Genomic DNA, 16,061 nt, shown 5'->3' on the forward strand with positions numbered 1-16,061 from the left:
TTTCACATTGGACGGAAAGGGTATTCCTTAGGGAGAACACTTCTTGTTTGTGATTGGACAGAGCCCACACTCAGAGCTCACAGCTCCTCATATCTGTTCAGAAACTGGACAAAAGTTAAACATATACAAAACACAGACTGTCTATGTCATTTCGAATACAGTCGCTGCTTTATTTATGTCTGTATGACGTTGTTGTGAGTGTGGACGGAGCAGCTACAGGTTAGTTTAGCCTGATCGATCCGATTCCGATAGGATTTACATGGAGATACGGCCCGCCCCCTCTCCAGCGTCTTGTTTGAATGACAGGAGTAAACACAAAATTAATGCTTTATTAATTCATGGTTTTTAAGGGGCTTATCTCCATGTGAATACAATGGTAGACCTCCCAATATTCGCATCGCTCTAATCGCTCGAGTTTCACCGCGGCTGTCAGCTGTGTTTGCTCCTGTCATTCAAACAAGAGGCGCTGGAGAGGGGGCGGGGCGTATCTCCATGTAAATACTATGGGAGATACCAACTACAACAAAATGAACATATTTGACCGTGATTTAATTGTAATACACGTTTCAAAGTGATGCCGAAGTAACTACATACTGATAACGGTTAGTAAAAACCATGAATTAACGCTTTGACAAGTCTGCAGATAAGACGGCAGGCGAAAAGCTTTTAAAATGCGTGTTTTCTGAATGGAATCGGACCCATCAGGCTAAACTAACCTGTTGCTGCTCCGTCCACACTCACAACAACGTCATACAGACATAAATAAAAGCAGTGACTGTATTTGCCATGACATAGACAGTCTGTGGTTTGTACATGTTTAACTTGTGTCCAGTTTCTGAACAGATATGAGGAGCTGTGAGCTCTGAGTGTGTGCTAACGGCTGATGTGTTGGGACATATTTCGCTGTCGGGTGTTGACCAATCACGAAGCGTCATTTCTTGACTGGCAGCAAAAACAACCAATCACAGCAGTGCTTCTCTGGCTGGCTCTGTCCAATCACAAACAAGAAGTGTTCTCCCTAAAGGAATACCCTTTCCGTCCAATGTGAAATGCTGTGGTGTTTTCTGAAATGCTGTGGTGTTTTGCACTTCAGGGCCACCGTACATTTAGTATTCACCAAAAATATTCCTCTTTTTTTTTTTTTTAAATGCACATAGTTAAGTTTACCATAGAGGCTTCTCAATACTCAAATTTCCCCTCCTCGACTCCTCGACTCCTCGGTCCTCCAGTAGTGACCCGGAAATGAATTTCAGCGCGCCATTTTGAAGGACATCTAATTTCTCTAAATGCACACCGAGGACCGAGGATCGAGCGTCGAGGAGGCTCTCTGGAGGAGCTCTAACCGAGGATACACTGATGGTTCCTCCACCGCTCCTCCACGGATGCATTTCCGGGAACGGTGGAGGCGTGACGCACGGCCGGACTTATCTCAGCCAATGACAGCTCTGCATGCATCCCCATGATATTATTTTAGAAACTGCTTTCATCGCGTCGTGATGTTTCCAGAGAGAACAGCTGTAAGGTCCGTGCAGAAAGCAGAGCAGTGTGTATAACAGAGGTGTGGACTCGAGTCACATGACTTGGACTCGAGTCAGACTCGAGTCACACATTTTATGACTTGAGACTCGACTTGACAACATCACAAAAGACTTGCGACTCGACTTGGACTTGAACACCAATGACTCGGGACTTGACTTGGACTTGAGCCTTCTGACTTGAGGTGACTTGCTACTTTAATTCAGAGGTCTCCAACACGCCGATCGGGAGCTGCCGTTAGAAGAGCAGACTCCCGTCGGGGAAAGCAGAATCTTCAGCCGCTCCTACTCTTGCTGAGAATCCTTGCAGGCAGGGGCGGGTCTTTATTTAGCTGGGCCACCATGCGGCCAATCATATGCGAGGACACACTAGGATCATACCATTATGTGAAAGAAGGGTGGGGGGCACAGCATGTGTAGTGGTACAGGCCAGCTGTACAGAGCGACAGGGAGACGGGGAGCCGGATTTAAATGCAAGCGCGTCGGAAAAAGTCAAGAAATGAGCGAAAACCGAAAAAAGAAGCAGCATCTGGCTGCTTTTCAATGATATTGGAGAAAGCAAAGCTGAGTGCAGGATTTGTAAAATGAAAATAACCTTCAGAGCAGGGTAAACACTCAGGATTTATTGTCAGAGGTGGGAGAAGTTCAGACAATTAAAAAAAAGTTACAATCAAGTCTTAAAAAGTCTTAAATTTGATAATCAGAATTTAAGGCCTTAAAAAGGTCTTAAATATGATTCAGAAGGTCTTAAAAATGATCGGATTTGAAAGGTACTTCTATGTTGCGATAGCGTCTAAATGTGTTTTGGGGAAAATGTCCGGGCTGCAAAGTAACCAGTACGGTAATAGCCTTTCAGTTCCCCCCAACAATTTGTATTGAATTAAATCAACATGGAACCAGTAATCACTAACTTTGTTTCCCCCGGCCCCTTATTGGAGAACACCCAGCTAGTAACCTAGCAACCAAGCTTCAGCTCATGTAGCCTATCTTCGAATCTACTTACAAATAAATATGGGGAAGTGTAAGTTCAACCGTATTTGGTTGGAAAACATCTAATTTAGTGCTTGGTTGAAACCAGTGGAGGGAACGTGTTTGAAGCCCGCTGCATCTTTTACAAAATAAATTAGTGTTTGTTTTGCTAATGTAGCGTTAGCTAGTGCAGCGTTAGCTAGTGGAGCGTTAGCTAGTGCAGCAGCAGCAGCTAGTGGAGCGTTAGCTAGTGCAGCAGCAGCTAATGTAGCGTTAGCTAGTGCAGCAGCAGCTAGTGCAGCGTTAGCTAGTGCAGCAGCAACTAGTGCAGCGTTAGCTAGTGCAGCGTTAGCTAGTGGAGTGTTAGCTAGTGCAGCAGCTCCCGCAACAACACCGGGGGACCTCCGGGCGAAGTTTGGGTCTACGTCAACCCTAAAAGCGGAGGTGCTGTAGACGCTAAATACCGTAGCTAAACACCAATCATACAACAGCAACGATGAAATAGTGTAGCCAAGGCAGCAGAGCTCAGTCTGAATATAGCTCTTGTCACTCTCTCTCAGAGACACACACACACGCACACACACACACACACACACACACACACACACTAGGGCTGCTCGATTATGGCAATAATCAAGATTATGTTGGTCAATAATTAATATCACGATTATTCATTGACTTTGAAAACATCAATTTATTGAACTTTAAAACAAATAATAATTTGAACAGTATCTTTTTAACTGTTGAATACCCTGAACGTATAATTCAACTGAAAAACCAATACAAAAATTTATTAAATAAATGATACATTACTAAAAAATTCATTAGATCAAATATGTTGTGGTGCACTGTCACAACCTAGCAAAGCAAAATAATCGTTTTTTACGATTATGTTGTTTTCGTAATTGTGGCAGGCCAAAATCGTAATTGCGATTAAAATATGATTAATTGCACAGCCCTAACACACACACACACACAGACGCACACACATACACACACTTTTTGTCTAACACGCTAACACAGTTCTGTACTGTTGCGCTGTTGTGTTCAGTCATTGTTCTTATGTTGAACATGAATACATTTACTTTGTAAGTGATTATGGGACGTATTTCTTCTTTATATACATTTTCCTTCATACTTTATTGCCGTGAAATAGGTCTTAAATTCTATTCAAAGTGGTCTTAAAAAGGTGTTAAAAAGTCTTACATTTGAGTTGCCGAAACCTGCAGGAACCCTGTACAATAAAAAGTCCTGCATTCAAAATGTTACAAGTAAAAGTACAAAAGTATTAGCATCAAAATATACTTAAAGTACCACCTGCAGAGGGATCTAGATTCAGGTGTTCTTTATAGAGACCGCCTCGCTGCACATTATCCCTTACATAAAGATAGATTGTGGGTCCCTTACAACATGTTGTACACAGTGGAAATAAACATTCTGGTTACCTCAACATCAGGGATCTTATACATTAAACTCCTTCTGAATCAAACCGTCACGGTAGCCTTACCTTACTGATCCCTCTTAAATTAGAAAAACACACGTTACTTTACCAGCAGAGAGAAAATGGATTATTAAATTATTAATGTGACTAATAAAGAGCAATTTGATTATTAAGTATTATTCTGTTGATCGATGTCATTACATTTGGTGAAAAACACATAATGACTTGTTTATGACTCGTTTTGTCAAAGTTTAGGACTTGGACTTGACTTGAACTTGCCCAACCTGACTTGAGACTTGACTCGGACTTGAGCGCAAAGACTTGAGACTTGACTCGGACTTGCAAAACAATGACTTGAGACTTGACTCGGACTTGAGCGCAAAGACTTGAGACTTGACTCGGACTTGCAAACCAATGACTTGGTCCCACCTCTGGTGTATAATATATAATATCACTCAGTATAACAGGCCTACTCTCTTTATTTGCTTTAGTTTAGTAGATATCTACAAACAAAGAGTCGATATTTTTCTAAGACCATTTAGTGCTTCACATAATAAAATACACAACGGCTTATGCTTTAGGAGCTGTAGGTGTGTGTGGTACAGTGTGTAGGTGTGTAGGTGTGTGTGTGTGTGGTACAGTGTGTAGGTGTGTGTGTTGTACAGTGCGTAAATGCGGCGGACAGACGGGTCTAAGTTGGTTTGGTGTCCTCTGCTTACTTTTAATAGGCTTACTTGTAAATACAACTTTTGGCCCGTAATTTCAATTCCCCATTTCAGCGACCAGAGAGAGGGGGGGATATATCCAGTCTCTGATTGTGTTACGTTATTATGAGAGTGCTCTCATACTTTAAATTGTATATATTTATATAAATATATTTGTGTGTGTGTGTGTCCGCATCTGTAGCCTGTTATTGTCTCATTATACCGCACTCTCAATGAATTCAAAGTAAATATGTGGGGGAACAATGTTCAGCTGATCTAACAGAGATACAGCGCTATGACAAAACACTCGACAGCTGATGCAGCTGTTGCCACGTAATAATGAACGGACGTCTCTTTAATATGACCGCTCAGAGGAGATGAGTTCTCATTTCTTTAAACGTCTGCTGCTTCCCCTCCTCTCTCCTCGGTTCCCCTCCTCGGTCCTCCGCTCGCATCTCCTGTGGGCGGGTCTTCACTTCACACAATGGCTGGGGATCAACGCGTTGTAATCAGTGCTCGCATTATTGGAGCCGTGCACAGGGACACTCCTAAACTCAAGGTGAGTTAACACAACAGGCGCGATTTAACTGAAGATTTAACTGTGTGATTTTCTGTATTTGTGTAAAAAATGTCATCCCTCATCCTTCATTATTTGTATTTCTCCACAGATGTTCATGATTTCTGTGTTGTGGTCGGACAACACTGAAGTGATCATTTACAGGTCCTTCCAGGAGTTCAGGAAATGCCATGTAAGTCCCCAAAAACAAAATAAATCACACATGTTCTTAGATTGGTGTTTATTTTGTAGAAATAATAAACGTTTATTTTTCTTTCAAACAGAGGCAGCTGAAGAAGAGATTCTCTATCATGAACATTTTCAAGAAAAATAACAGAGTGATCCCCAAATTTAGAGGTAAGAATAGTTCAAATGTATGTTAGAAAAGGTCTATTTTAATAGTCTCCTTACACAGAAATGGTGCATTTGCAGCCGATAATTAGAGGAAAAGCCAACTAGAACACTGCAAACATTTAGCTGAAGTATTGTCTAATGTCTTCTGTTTTTCAGTTTTAACTTAGATTGAAGCAATTAGATGGATATTACATTTTGTACTTTCTTAGAAAAATGCTATATAAATATAGTAATTCACCTTATTTCTCAGCCTGTCTGGTAATAATCTTTGGGCGTTTTCCTTCCCTATGACTGTTTCCTTCATGAATCGGTGAACACATTTACAGTTTGGACTAGACGCTGCTCTCTTTACAGTCTGGTAATAATCTTGAAAAATGTTCCTCTCCTCTCTGCAGGACAGGCCAGGAAGAGCAGCCAGAAGAAAGGATCCAAGCGCTCCATCCAACGCATGAAGTTCCTGGAGAGCTACTGCGAGAAAGTTCTGAAGTGCGATCAAAGTGTGACACGGACCCCAGAGGTGACTCAGTTCTTCATGCCCAAAGATCACGACCTGCAGCCAGACTTCACCAAGAACAGGTCAGTTCTCACACCAGAGTTTCAGATCAAATTACAAGAGTTTAAATGAGTTATTTATTATTAAATGACTGATTTCTCTCTCACACAGCATCATGATCCTGATGTCTGATGATCTGCCTGATGGAGGAGGAGGAGGAGGAGGAGGAGGAGGAGGAGGAGGAGGAGGAGGAGGAGGAGGAGGAGGAGGAGGAGGAGGAGGAGGAGGAGGAGGAGGAGGAGGAGGAGGAGGAGGAGGAGGAGGAGGAGGAGGAGGAGGAGGAGGAGGAGGCATTTGTCACCCAGACTTACTCCTGCGTGGCCGCCTACGAGACAAAAGATACCAAGAATCGTCCGTTTAAGGTCGCTATGGGCGAGAAGCTGGACGTGCTGATCAAAGATCCTGCAGGTCAGTGCCTCAGCTTTCATGTAGATGGCTACTGGAAATCAGCAAAACAAACTTGAGCTACTCTTTCTGTATTTCTGTGATGCTTAAAGGTTGTTGTATTTCCTCTCCAGGTTGGTGGCTGGTTGAGAACGACTCAAAGAGTTTGGCTTGGTTTCCTGCTCCCTACCTGCAGTTATTGGACGGAGAGGATGAGGAAGACTCTGTATTCCAGAATGCAGGTGTGTGTTATTTTCAGTCAAATTATAATGTACAGGAATGCATGTAGCAAGAAATGACCTCATTGGACAAGTACACATAACTCTTTTATTCTTTATGGAAAAACATTGAAATGTACATACAGTACATGTTATAGTTGTACTCAATAATGCAACTAAATGCAAATTGCAATAAAATTAGAACACTAAAATGCTTAAAATAAACTTCATGAAATCATATTCTAAGAACAAAAAGTGTACATTATTCTTGTTTAATGATTTCTTCATCCAATTTGACAGTTTAATCACTTATTTGAGCATTACAAAGTTTAACAATTCGGGTAACTTAAGCTATTTTACATTTATGTATCTTACAGTCACATTAAAACAGTTACCAAATCAGTCTACTATCACCTAAAGAACATATCTAGGATTAAAAGACTAATGTCACAGCAGGATTTGGAAAAACGTGTCCATGCTTTTATCTTTTTGTCGCTGCTTTTAATTGAAACTGAGCGGTTGTTTCGTTTTTGGTTAATGAACATTTGGGGCTAGTAACCCCAGGGAATCAGTGTCTGGGGACTTTGTCCTGGCTGGTTTTCTCTGTGTATGCTGCTCGGGACGTATGTGCCATACAAGCATACACAGCTCATGTTCGGAGAAACCTTAAAGAAAGGCATCAGTAAAATGGAACTTCTGTGTGAACTATTCATATCTTAAACTGCACTGTAACTTTTTATTCATGTATTTTTTTCCTTTAATGTTTCTTTTATTATCTTTTCTTTTTAACGACTGTTTTTAAATGCCTTTGTCTGAATGTCTTTCATTTTTGTAAAGCGCCTTGCATTTTATAGATACAATGAACACATTGTATCTACAGTGCTTCTTAAAATTCCATCCAAGCCTGACATTGCTTTGACATAATCTGGCATTGCTGTGCCAATAAATTCATGCCAGGTGCACATATTTTATAATATGATGCCAAGGTTTAATAAAGAATCACCACTGGGGAGTGCTCTTTGACCAATGGAAGCTAACATACATCTATTCTCTTCTAGTCTTTAACTGTACTGCAACATTTCTGATCTTGTTAACTTCTTTGTGACCACTAGGTGACCTGTACTGTGCCGTGAGGAGTTACACAACGAAGCAGCACGACGAGGTGTCTGTGCCCATCGGCTCCGCGGTGGAGGTGCTGAGGAAGTCTCACGACGGCTGGTGGCTCGTAAGGTATGGAATCTTATCTGTCTGCACTGCAAACAATAGAGAATAGGAACACGGAGCACATTTTAAAAAAGGCTGGTTGAAGCACTTATGAATGCTCTTTTATTGTCTTTTCAAGCAAACACATCACAAACCTATTATTGTCTATACAAAGAGTTAGAAATTGGGTTTTGTGCAATTTGATAAATAAATGCTAAATAAGTTCTCTCAACTTGATCGGGATGTTATTATAGTTTGCAAAAGTTGTAATCAATTGTCTTTCTTTTGCAATCCTCTCCAGATTCAATGGCAAGGCAGGTTACATCCCCTCCATGAACCTTCAGCCCTATAACAACACTCGGGCTGGCCTCTACAGCCTGCAGAGGAAGCTGCACAGCTCCACCCTGAACCTGGCCTCCAGCAGGGAGGCTCCGGCTTCACGTCGATCCAGCGATAACACCGGTCTGCGAAGTGATTCTGCAATTCAGTTCAGAGGGCATCTCCACAAGGCCCGATCCCTGGACGTCCTCTCTGAGACCCGGACGCAGATGGAGAGGGATGCAGAAGGAGCACGAAGCATGAGCAACACGTGCACCGATACCAGCGTCTCAGTCTTCAAATCCAACTTGGCAGACAGAGGAAGTCCTTTGGCATCGCCTCAGCAAAGCGACAGCAACATTGATCTCAGCCTCTTAGACCGGTGTGGCTCCTATACCAGCGACGAGAGGTCTGAATATGCAAGCTCCAATGTTTCTAGGAGATCATCAGTCGTTCCCCAGGTGCCTGCTCGACCCAAAACAGAGGAGATCCTGACCCGCTGCTCCACCATGACCCGAAAGGCAGCTCTGGCCAACAAGACCCGGCGCCACAGTCTGCCAGAGACCATTCACCGCTGCTAGGGAGTCACATTCCTTAGATTTATTCAGTGTGCATGTAACATGTTCACCATAACAGATTCTGTCAGTCGGTTGTGCAATATTGTTCAACCTGTTTGCCATACCAAAGATTTAAAACGTGCGTAATAGAATAAGAGGATGCCAAGAAATGTCACGTGAGGTTTGGAAATATCACTCGGGTAGCTTCAGGGAAGCATTTTAAAGGAGGTGAAGAAAATGTATTGAACTTTTATTTTTATTTATTTTTAGCTTTGAAACCACTTTTCCAGGAAATGTAAGTTAAATATTTACATTCAACTGTTTTAAGTATCATTCTTTAAGTTTGTGTACGGTTTGGAACTATTCATGATAGAAAAGATAAGTCAATCATTAAACTATTAAGCACTTTTATCACTATTTACGGTTTAATTCACGGCAACACCTACATAATTAATTTAATAATGTTTACTTTGTTATATTTTACTATCTTATACTGAATTTTAAGTTTCCTGTCATGATGTTAATTAAGAACATGACAGGAAAGTGTTATTTATATGTATACTGATGTGCTTGTACTGTATGTAACTGTAACATGTCAATTAAATCAAATATACTCTAAAGTTACAAGATGTCCTTGTTTAATGAATACAAACAGAAGAGTGTGCTTTTTCCTCCTAATTCATCAGGATTAATAGCCATAAGTTATCATTAAAAAACGAAAATTAGCTTTATTGATCTGATGTTTTTTTTAAAGGTGCTTCACCAATGTTTGAGTCAACTCCAGATAACACAAGCAACAATAAAAATACGAAACATTGGAGATAACTATTCTCAACACATAAAAAAAGCACCTAATAAAAGCTTTAAAAAATAAGGCATTTAAAAGCAGGTATACACCTCCCTGAGATATTATAAGTAAAATATAAAAGTATGTGAGGAAATACGGTTTGTATAAAAAAAATACTAATATCTCTATATTTATCTAAATTGTATGTAAATTAAATGTTTTACCAGTTTAAGGGGCATGCCTTTCTGGCTCAGCGACATGTAAAGAGTGTTATACAATAATGCAGATGAGAAAGAAATAGGGAATTTAAACATCTCACTTAACCTTGAAGAGGGAATGATCTTACTTTTTAAATATTCACAAATTGCAGAGAGCATGCTTTACAATCGCGTCCACTTGTATGCTGAATGTCAGGTCTGAAGAGAGTCAGAAATCCAAATGTAACTAATCAGGAGAGACGTTATTCAAAAGATGCTTACACGATTGAACTTCACTGAACTGGAGACAGTCTGCTAGAGAGAGATCAGAGGTCAATAATCACTTCACTCACGTTCCTCCTGAGAAACTCGCTTATGGGGCATGCAAAACCAGTGTGGTGTAATTATCAAAGAGGCTTCTTGCTGCTAGGCAACTGTTTATGTTCTGGAGCCTGATCTTTCAAAAAAGATGCACATCAATCAGTGCCGTGCTTTCATTATGTTGTTACATCAATGTTAATTATCATCAGACACATTTTGGAGTGGCAGAGTGACCTTGTGGCAATAGATGACACACAATAAGATCTCTTTCATTCAGCCGTGATAAGAGACAGTGAAAGTGAAACTTGGTGTAACTCACATGCTTGTTCAGCATGTCTGCAGGGGTTCACTGTGTTGCTGATTTATTTCCATGTACATGCTGCACAAAACCAAATAGGCCTACCAAAAGTTAAACATGAGAAAATGCGAGTGTTTTCATATGCTAAGCAACAGATAGCACAAATATAAATGTCCCTTTGCCACCAAGTATTTTTGCTTTAATGTGAGTTTTCTTTTAATAGTAATAATAATCCATTAACCTTCATGTGTGCGCCCCATCATCAGGATAACATTCGAGTTCATCAAATATCAATCAATCAATCAATGTTTATTTATACAGCCCAATATCACAAATATTACATTTGTCTCAGTGGACTTCACAGTTTGTACAGAATGTCAGTATGACAATACGACACCCTCTGTCCTTAGACCCTCACATCGTACAAGGAAACACTTCCGAAGAAAACCCACAGTTTAAAGGGAAAAATGGGAGAAACCTCAGGGAGAGCAACAGAGGAGGGATCCCTCTCCCAGGACGGACAGACGTGCAATAGATGCCGTGTGTAAATTGAAAAGATAATACATTTGCAACATAGGTAGTCCAAATGTTTGGAAATGCATGTGTGTATAATAGGAAGATGAATCCTCGAGGATATCCATCCAGGACCTATGATCCAGGACCACAGCCACGATTCAAGATCCAGGGCTCGCGATGCAGGACACAGGACCGCAGGATCATCCATGACTCCGGATCCCGGCGTATATAGACACCAAAAAGAAAGACATTTGGGGAAGCTGGGTTAATCGGAAATACTTTTCTTTATGACTAAATACGAGCAAAACTTTTATTTTATTAAGCACTCATTTGGTTATTCTGGCAGGCAGAACTAAAGAACACCGTACAAGTTTTATCTGACTCAGCTTGTTAACATTGTGAGCATATTTGTATAATGCATAATGCATGTTAGCATACGACTATATACATTGTGATTGTTAGCATATTAGTATACTAATGTCAGCATTGTGAGAACATTAGGATAATGATGTTAGCATTCTGAGCATGTTAGCATATTACTGTTAACATTGTGAGCATATTAGTATATTTAGATCTGCTTGCATGTTAAGTTATGCATCAGTGGAGAAATAAATATGTCAATCATTATTTGGATGTCTTCTCTTTGTTGATATTACAGTAACACGTGACTAAACGCATATAGCATCAAATCCTTTCGTGTCTCAGGATTTAGTCATTGTCACGGAAGCTTGTTAGCGAGTTTGCATGCATTCCTCAGATGCAAAATCTTAAAATACACAGCGATATCTGGGACATTTTTGAAATTTCGAAAGTCAAACAATGAATATCAGTAAGGTGAGCCGGATGTACAGAGTGTGCAAGGATGGAAGATTATGACACAGTAGATCAGGGGTCGGCAACAGGCGGTCCGGATCCGGACCCAGACGCCGACCTATACGGACCCGGACCTATAATCAATACATTAATAGGGTATTTCAATGTTGACGGGCGATTCTATTTTAACCGCTGCCGACAGGGGGCGAAAGAGACGAGTGAGCGATACAGGGAGAGAAACACAGAAGAAGAGATGAGAGCGCGGCAGAGAGAAGCGGAGAGGAAAGTGAGTGAAGGGAATAATTAGCGATACAGGGAGAGAAGCAGAGAGGAGAGTGAACAGGCGTGTTAGTGGCAGACAGCAGGGTCCAAATAATTACACATGGCGCTCTCCAAGAAGAGGAAAGTGGACAGTGAGAACAGAGCTTTTAACCCCGAGTGGACGGACTCATTCATGAACCAGTGTGTCTCATTTGTTCAGAGACCGTGGCGCTCATTAAAAGTGCCAAAACGCCACTATGAGACAAAACACTAAGTGTTTGACCAAACATTCCCTCTCAAGTCAGAACTAAGGTCACAAAAAATAAGCAGTCTCAGAGCCCAATATGGATCAAAATTAAAACTAAATATCGTTCCAGGCTAACCAACGAGCACCTGCATGTGTGTATGAGAATGGCCCTTACACCATTTCAGCCCAGATCTAAACTCCTGGCAGGACAAGCTCGAGCTCAATTCTCGCACTGAATAAAACAAAGTGAGTGAGGGACTGCAATATAAGAGGGAGAGAAAGAGAAACTTTAAAACTGTTCAATTGTCATGATGTGTAAAGACTGATATTGTTCTATAATCGTCTGGAACTGTTAAGTCATGATGTGAAACGGTTAACAAAGAAAAAGGAAACTCAAGCTGCTGCTGCACTTTATTTTATTTATCTAAAATGAAGCACTTTTAAGATGCACATATTTTCAGCCCGAGAGGAACATTACACATATCCACAGTATTTTATTATCTGTATAGTTCAATGCTAATTGACAATACATATTGTTGTTTATGAATTGTACTTTCTTTATTTGATTGGCAGTCAGTTGTTGATTACATGCAGCTGTTAATAAAGCTACAGCTACTTCAATGTATATCACACTAATTCATAAAGCAACTTAGACATTTTGATGTTCCGGACCTTTGCATGGGGAGATTTTCTCTAACTGGACCTCGTTGAATTTTAGTTGAACCCTTGGTTGTGATGAATCATTCAACTCAATGTATGTAAACGGCAATGGGTTACATTTGACACAAACTATTTTTTGGACATTCCTTGCTTGCGTGACTGAACACAATACATACAAAATATATATATATTTTGTCGTGGTATGTCAAATCTGATAGAACCTGCTATGCTTCGCTACGTCTTAAAAATATTTAACAAATTGTACTTTTCTAATATTTTGTATTGTCTGTTTTTGTAGAGATATTGTAAGAAAGCGGTACAGAGATAAGTCCATTATTGAAAACTGATACAAAATATCTAATACTCCAAATTGTTCCATCCAATCCACGCATTACCAAAGATTTTGTTTTTAACTGAAAATCTGAATAGAACGTCCTATAAATATTGTACATAATCAGTGCAAAAGACAAATGTGTGGAGACAATAGGACAGACACACACTAACCTGTTGCCATTCAAAGTGTGTGTGTGTGTGCTTACATGTTATATTTACTGTGTGTCTGTACACTTGACAGCCTTCTATGGTCAATTGACTCATTGGAACATTTTGAAAGGCAAGTCTAGTCAAGTTCATTTGAATCTATGCAGTGCAGAATAACAACAAAAGTCAAGAGATAAGACCTGATAAAGAGCTGGACGGGATCCTAGTCTTTACTGTAAATGAGCCTGAAAAAAGGCAAACATTAGTGAAATTGCGAGATCATGTTAGATTTGTGTTTCAAATGTAGAGAAATGTGTGTTGTGTTTTGCAAATAGTTTAAGGCGGTGTAAAGTTTGAGTGTCAATAATTGTGCTTTATGTGTCATTTTTATATTTGAGGACAAGTGTAATATTTCACCGATAATATTTATTTGAGATGTAATCAAAGTTATTTATGCTACTAGATCCATTAATTATATTGTTTGCTCGCTCAATAAAATGGGCTGAGAATCAAATAAATATTACTTTTATCATCACTCATTTGGCACGCAGTAAAAGTAAATAAATCCTTCAGTACTGTAACTAAGTCCTCCGTTTGCTTTAGGCGGAACAGTCATCGTCCCAAAGAATGGATGTATTGTGTCACAGGTAGGCATAAGGAAGCCTGAGGTGAAAACCAAGTCATACACGTGCTGTTGACGGGAAAAGAGGCTCTGAGAGACTCTGGGAGATCCCCAAACCAGTTTTGTGTGTGTGTGTGTGTGTGTGTGTGTGTGTGTGTGTGTGTGTGGTGTGTGTGTGTGTGTGTGTGTGTGTGTGTGTGTGTGTGTGTGTGTGTGTGTGTGTGTGTGTGTGTGTGTGTGTGTGTGTGTGTGAGTGTGTGTGTGTGTGTGTGTGTGTGTGTGTGTGTGTGTGTGCGTGCGTGTGTGTGTGTGTGTGTGGGGGGGGGGGGGGTTGCAGTTCCCAGCAACCTTCAGGAAGAAGCATGAGATTGTTGTAATCTTGCAGGAATGTAGGCAGTTTATTATATCACACTGCCGTCACTATCAGAAGTGACCAGAATTATTCCCACTTTTTTAAAGAAGAATAACAAGACATTCTTTTATTATTTTACAAGGGGAAATTAAATATATTACATTTAAATATATGTATGTTTGGTGCAAAGAAACAATATCTGAGGTCCATAATCACAGGAAATAAAATATATACAGTCATTGCCTTATTTGGAAAGCAAAACAAGTACCTCAATAATGCATCAAGTACAATACTTGAGTAAATTAATTTAGATATAATCTGACATTGTTTTTATGGAAATAAAGTTATGTGAATGCTGGATTAAGATGTACTCTGCTGCCCTCTTATGTTTGCTTGATAAAAATCCCATGTATTATTATTATTACTATTAAACTACTTAAGATGTCCTTTATATGGGATTATAAGAATTAATAGAGCAGAAAAACAAAATTTTGAGATGTAGGAGTGAGTAATATCTTCCTAAACTGAAAATGACACACACACTCGGCCAGTGGCGTTTTTACATGTACAAAAGTGGTGGGGCACAAAAAACTTAGATGTCTATATATAAGCTTCTGCAGTGACGTGCAGTGAGGTTCATGGCTGGTGAGGCACTGACTCTTCAGGTTTACAAATATTATATTTTGACCTAAATCAAAATATAATATTATTTTCAAAAGCTTTTTTAGTCTGATCCTTCAATTAATTTTAAACAGACGGTTCAACAAAAGGATACCCAAAAAATGTAATTGTATCATTTCAATATTGAATTGTTCTCTCTTAGTAAGATCCCATTTTCAATAAAATGGTGGTCTTACCTTGACTTGAAGATAAAGTCCATTTGCCTATCCCTCTGGACAAAAATCTCTATTACTTTTTTGTAAAAATCCTCCTTATCTTCTTGTAGTTTCAAAAGTCTATCATAAATCTAATCAATAGATTTATGATTCGAAAATGATAAAAGTAGGGTATACATGTGTATACTATCCGGCTGAACAAAACGTGCATTTATCTAACAGGTACGTTTCCCACAGATCTTATTTGGAGCTATTTTCTAAAATCCTATGGAGAAATCTCATTGCTTTTTTGTCGAGGGAAGACATGCGCAGCTTACTTCCGGGTTTTAGGACGAGTGACTGCAACTCTCTCGTCTCCTCTTCACACACTACACTTTTCGCGGCACACATACTTACAGCCAATCAGCTCTGAATGATGTGAGATGACGTATGGTGGGGATGGCAGCACTATGCTCCTATGGTCATTATGTTTTTGCCACACATTAAATTGAAAAATACTCTGAGCATCCGCAGTGTAGATTTAAAAGTCACCATTGATTTAGACAGTGAGAGGGAGGGGCATGATCGGGTTTTGTCCCACATGGCTCAAAACGTCTCAATAGGCACACACTGCAGACACTAATTAGAAGAACACAGACTAAAACAGCAATGTACAGACGAATCAGATGATTAAAACTGATCTTAAAATATATTTTATATACATATATTTTTTTTTTTTGGTAATCATTATTTTTAATACTTTCTGCTGACACTAGATGGGGCTGTGCCCCATCTGCCCCTAATGACCAGTCACCACTGCACGCGGCTTGTTTTTGTGCCTGCAAATAACTCCACAGAGTCTTTAAGAGTGACATGTGCACAGTGCACACACACTCCCAC

General features: G+C 39.9%; 1 protein-coding gene across 1 annotated transcript; it reads left to right on the top strand.

Annotated features, from left to right (window-relative positions):
• The first annotated feature begins 5,088 nt into the window (after positions 1–5,088).
• Positions 5,089–8,863, top strand: LOC117533686 (NADPH oxidase organizer 1-like). Its single transcript, XM_034197586.1, has 9 exons — positions 5,089–5,208; positions 5,318–5,398; positions 5,490–5,562; positions 5,955–6,135; positions 6,224–6,277; positions 6,366–6,520; positions 6,631–6,738; positions 7,827–7,944; positions 8,219–8,863. Exons 1-9 carry the CDS (start codon positions 5,134–5,136, stop codon positions 8,814–8,816), a joined length of 1,443 nt encoding a protein of 480 aa, XP_034053477.1. The 5' UTR covers positions 5,089–5,133; the 3' UTR covers positions 8,817–8,863.
• Positions 8,864–16,061: the final 7,198 nt, after the last annotated feature.

The sequence above is a fragment of the Gymnodraco acuticeps genome, unplaced genomic scaffold (assembly GCF_902827175.1).
Source record: "Gymnodraco acuticeps unplaced genomic scaffold, fGymAcu1.1, whole genome shotgun sequence".
NCBI lineage: Eukaryota > Metazoa > Chordata > Actinopteri > Perciformes > Bathydraconidae > Gymnodraco > Gymnodraco acuticeps.

Coding starts and splice junctions, on each gene's coding strand:
- LOC117533686 (XM_034197586.1), top strand. CDS start 5,134: ATGGCTGGGGATCAACGCGTTGTAATCAGTGCTCGCATTATTGGAGCC. Junction 5,209..5,317: donor GGGACACTCCTAAACTCAAG/GTGAGTTAACAC, acceptor ATTTCTCCACAG/ATGTTCATGATTTCTGTGTT. Junction 6,278..6,365: donor GGAGGAGGAGGAGGAGGAGG/AGGAGGAGGAGG, acceptor GGAGGAGGAGGA/GGAGGAGGAGGAGGAGGAGG.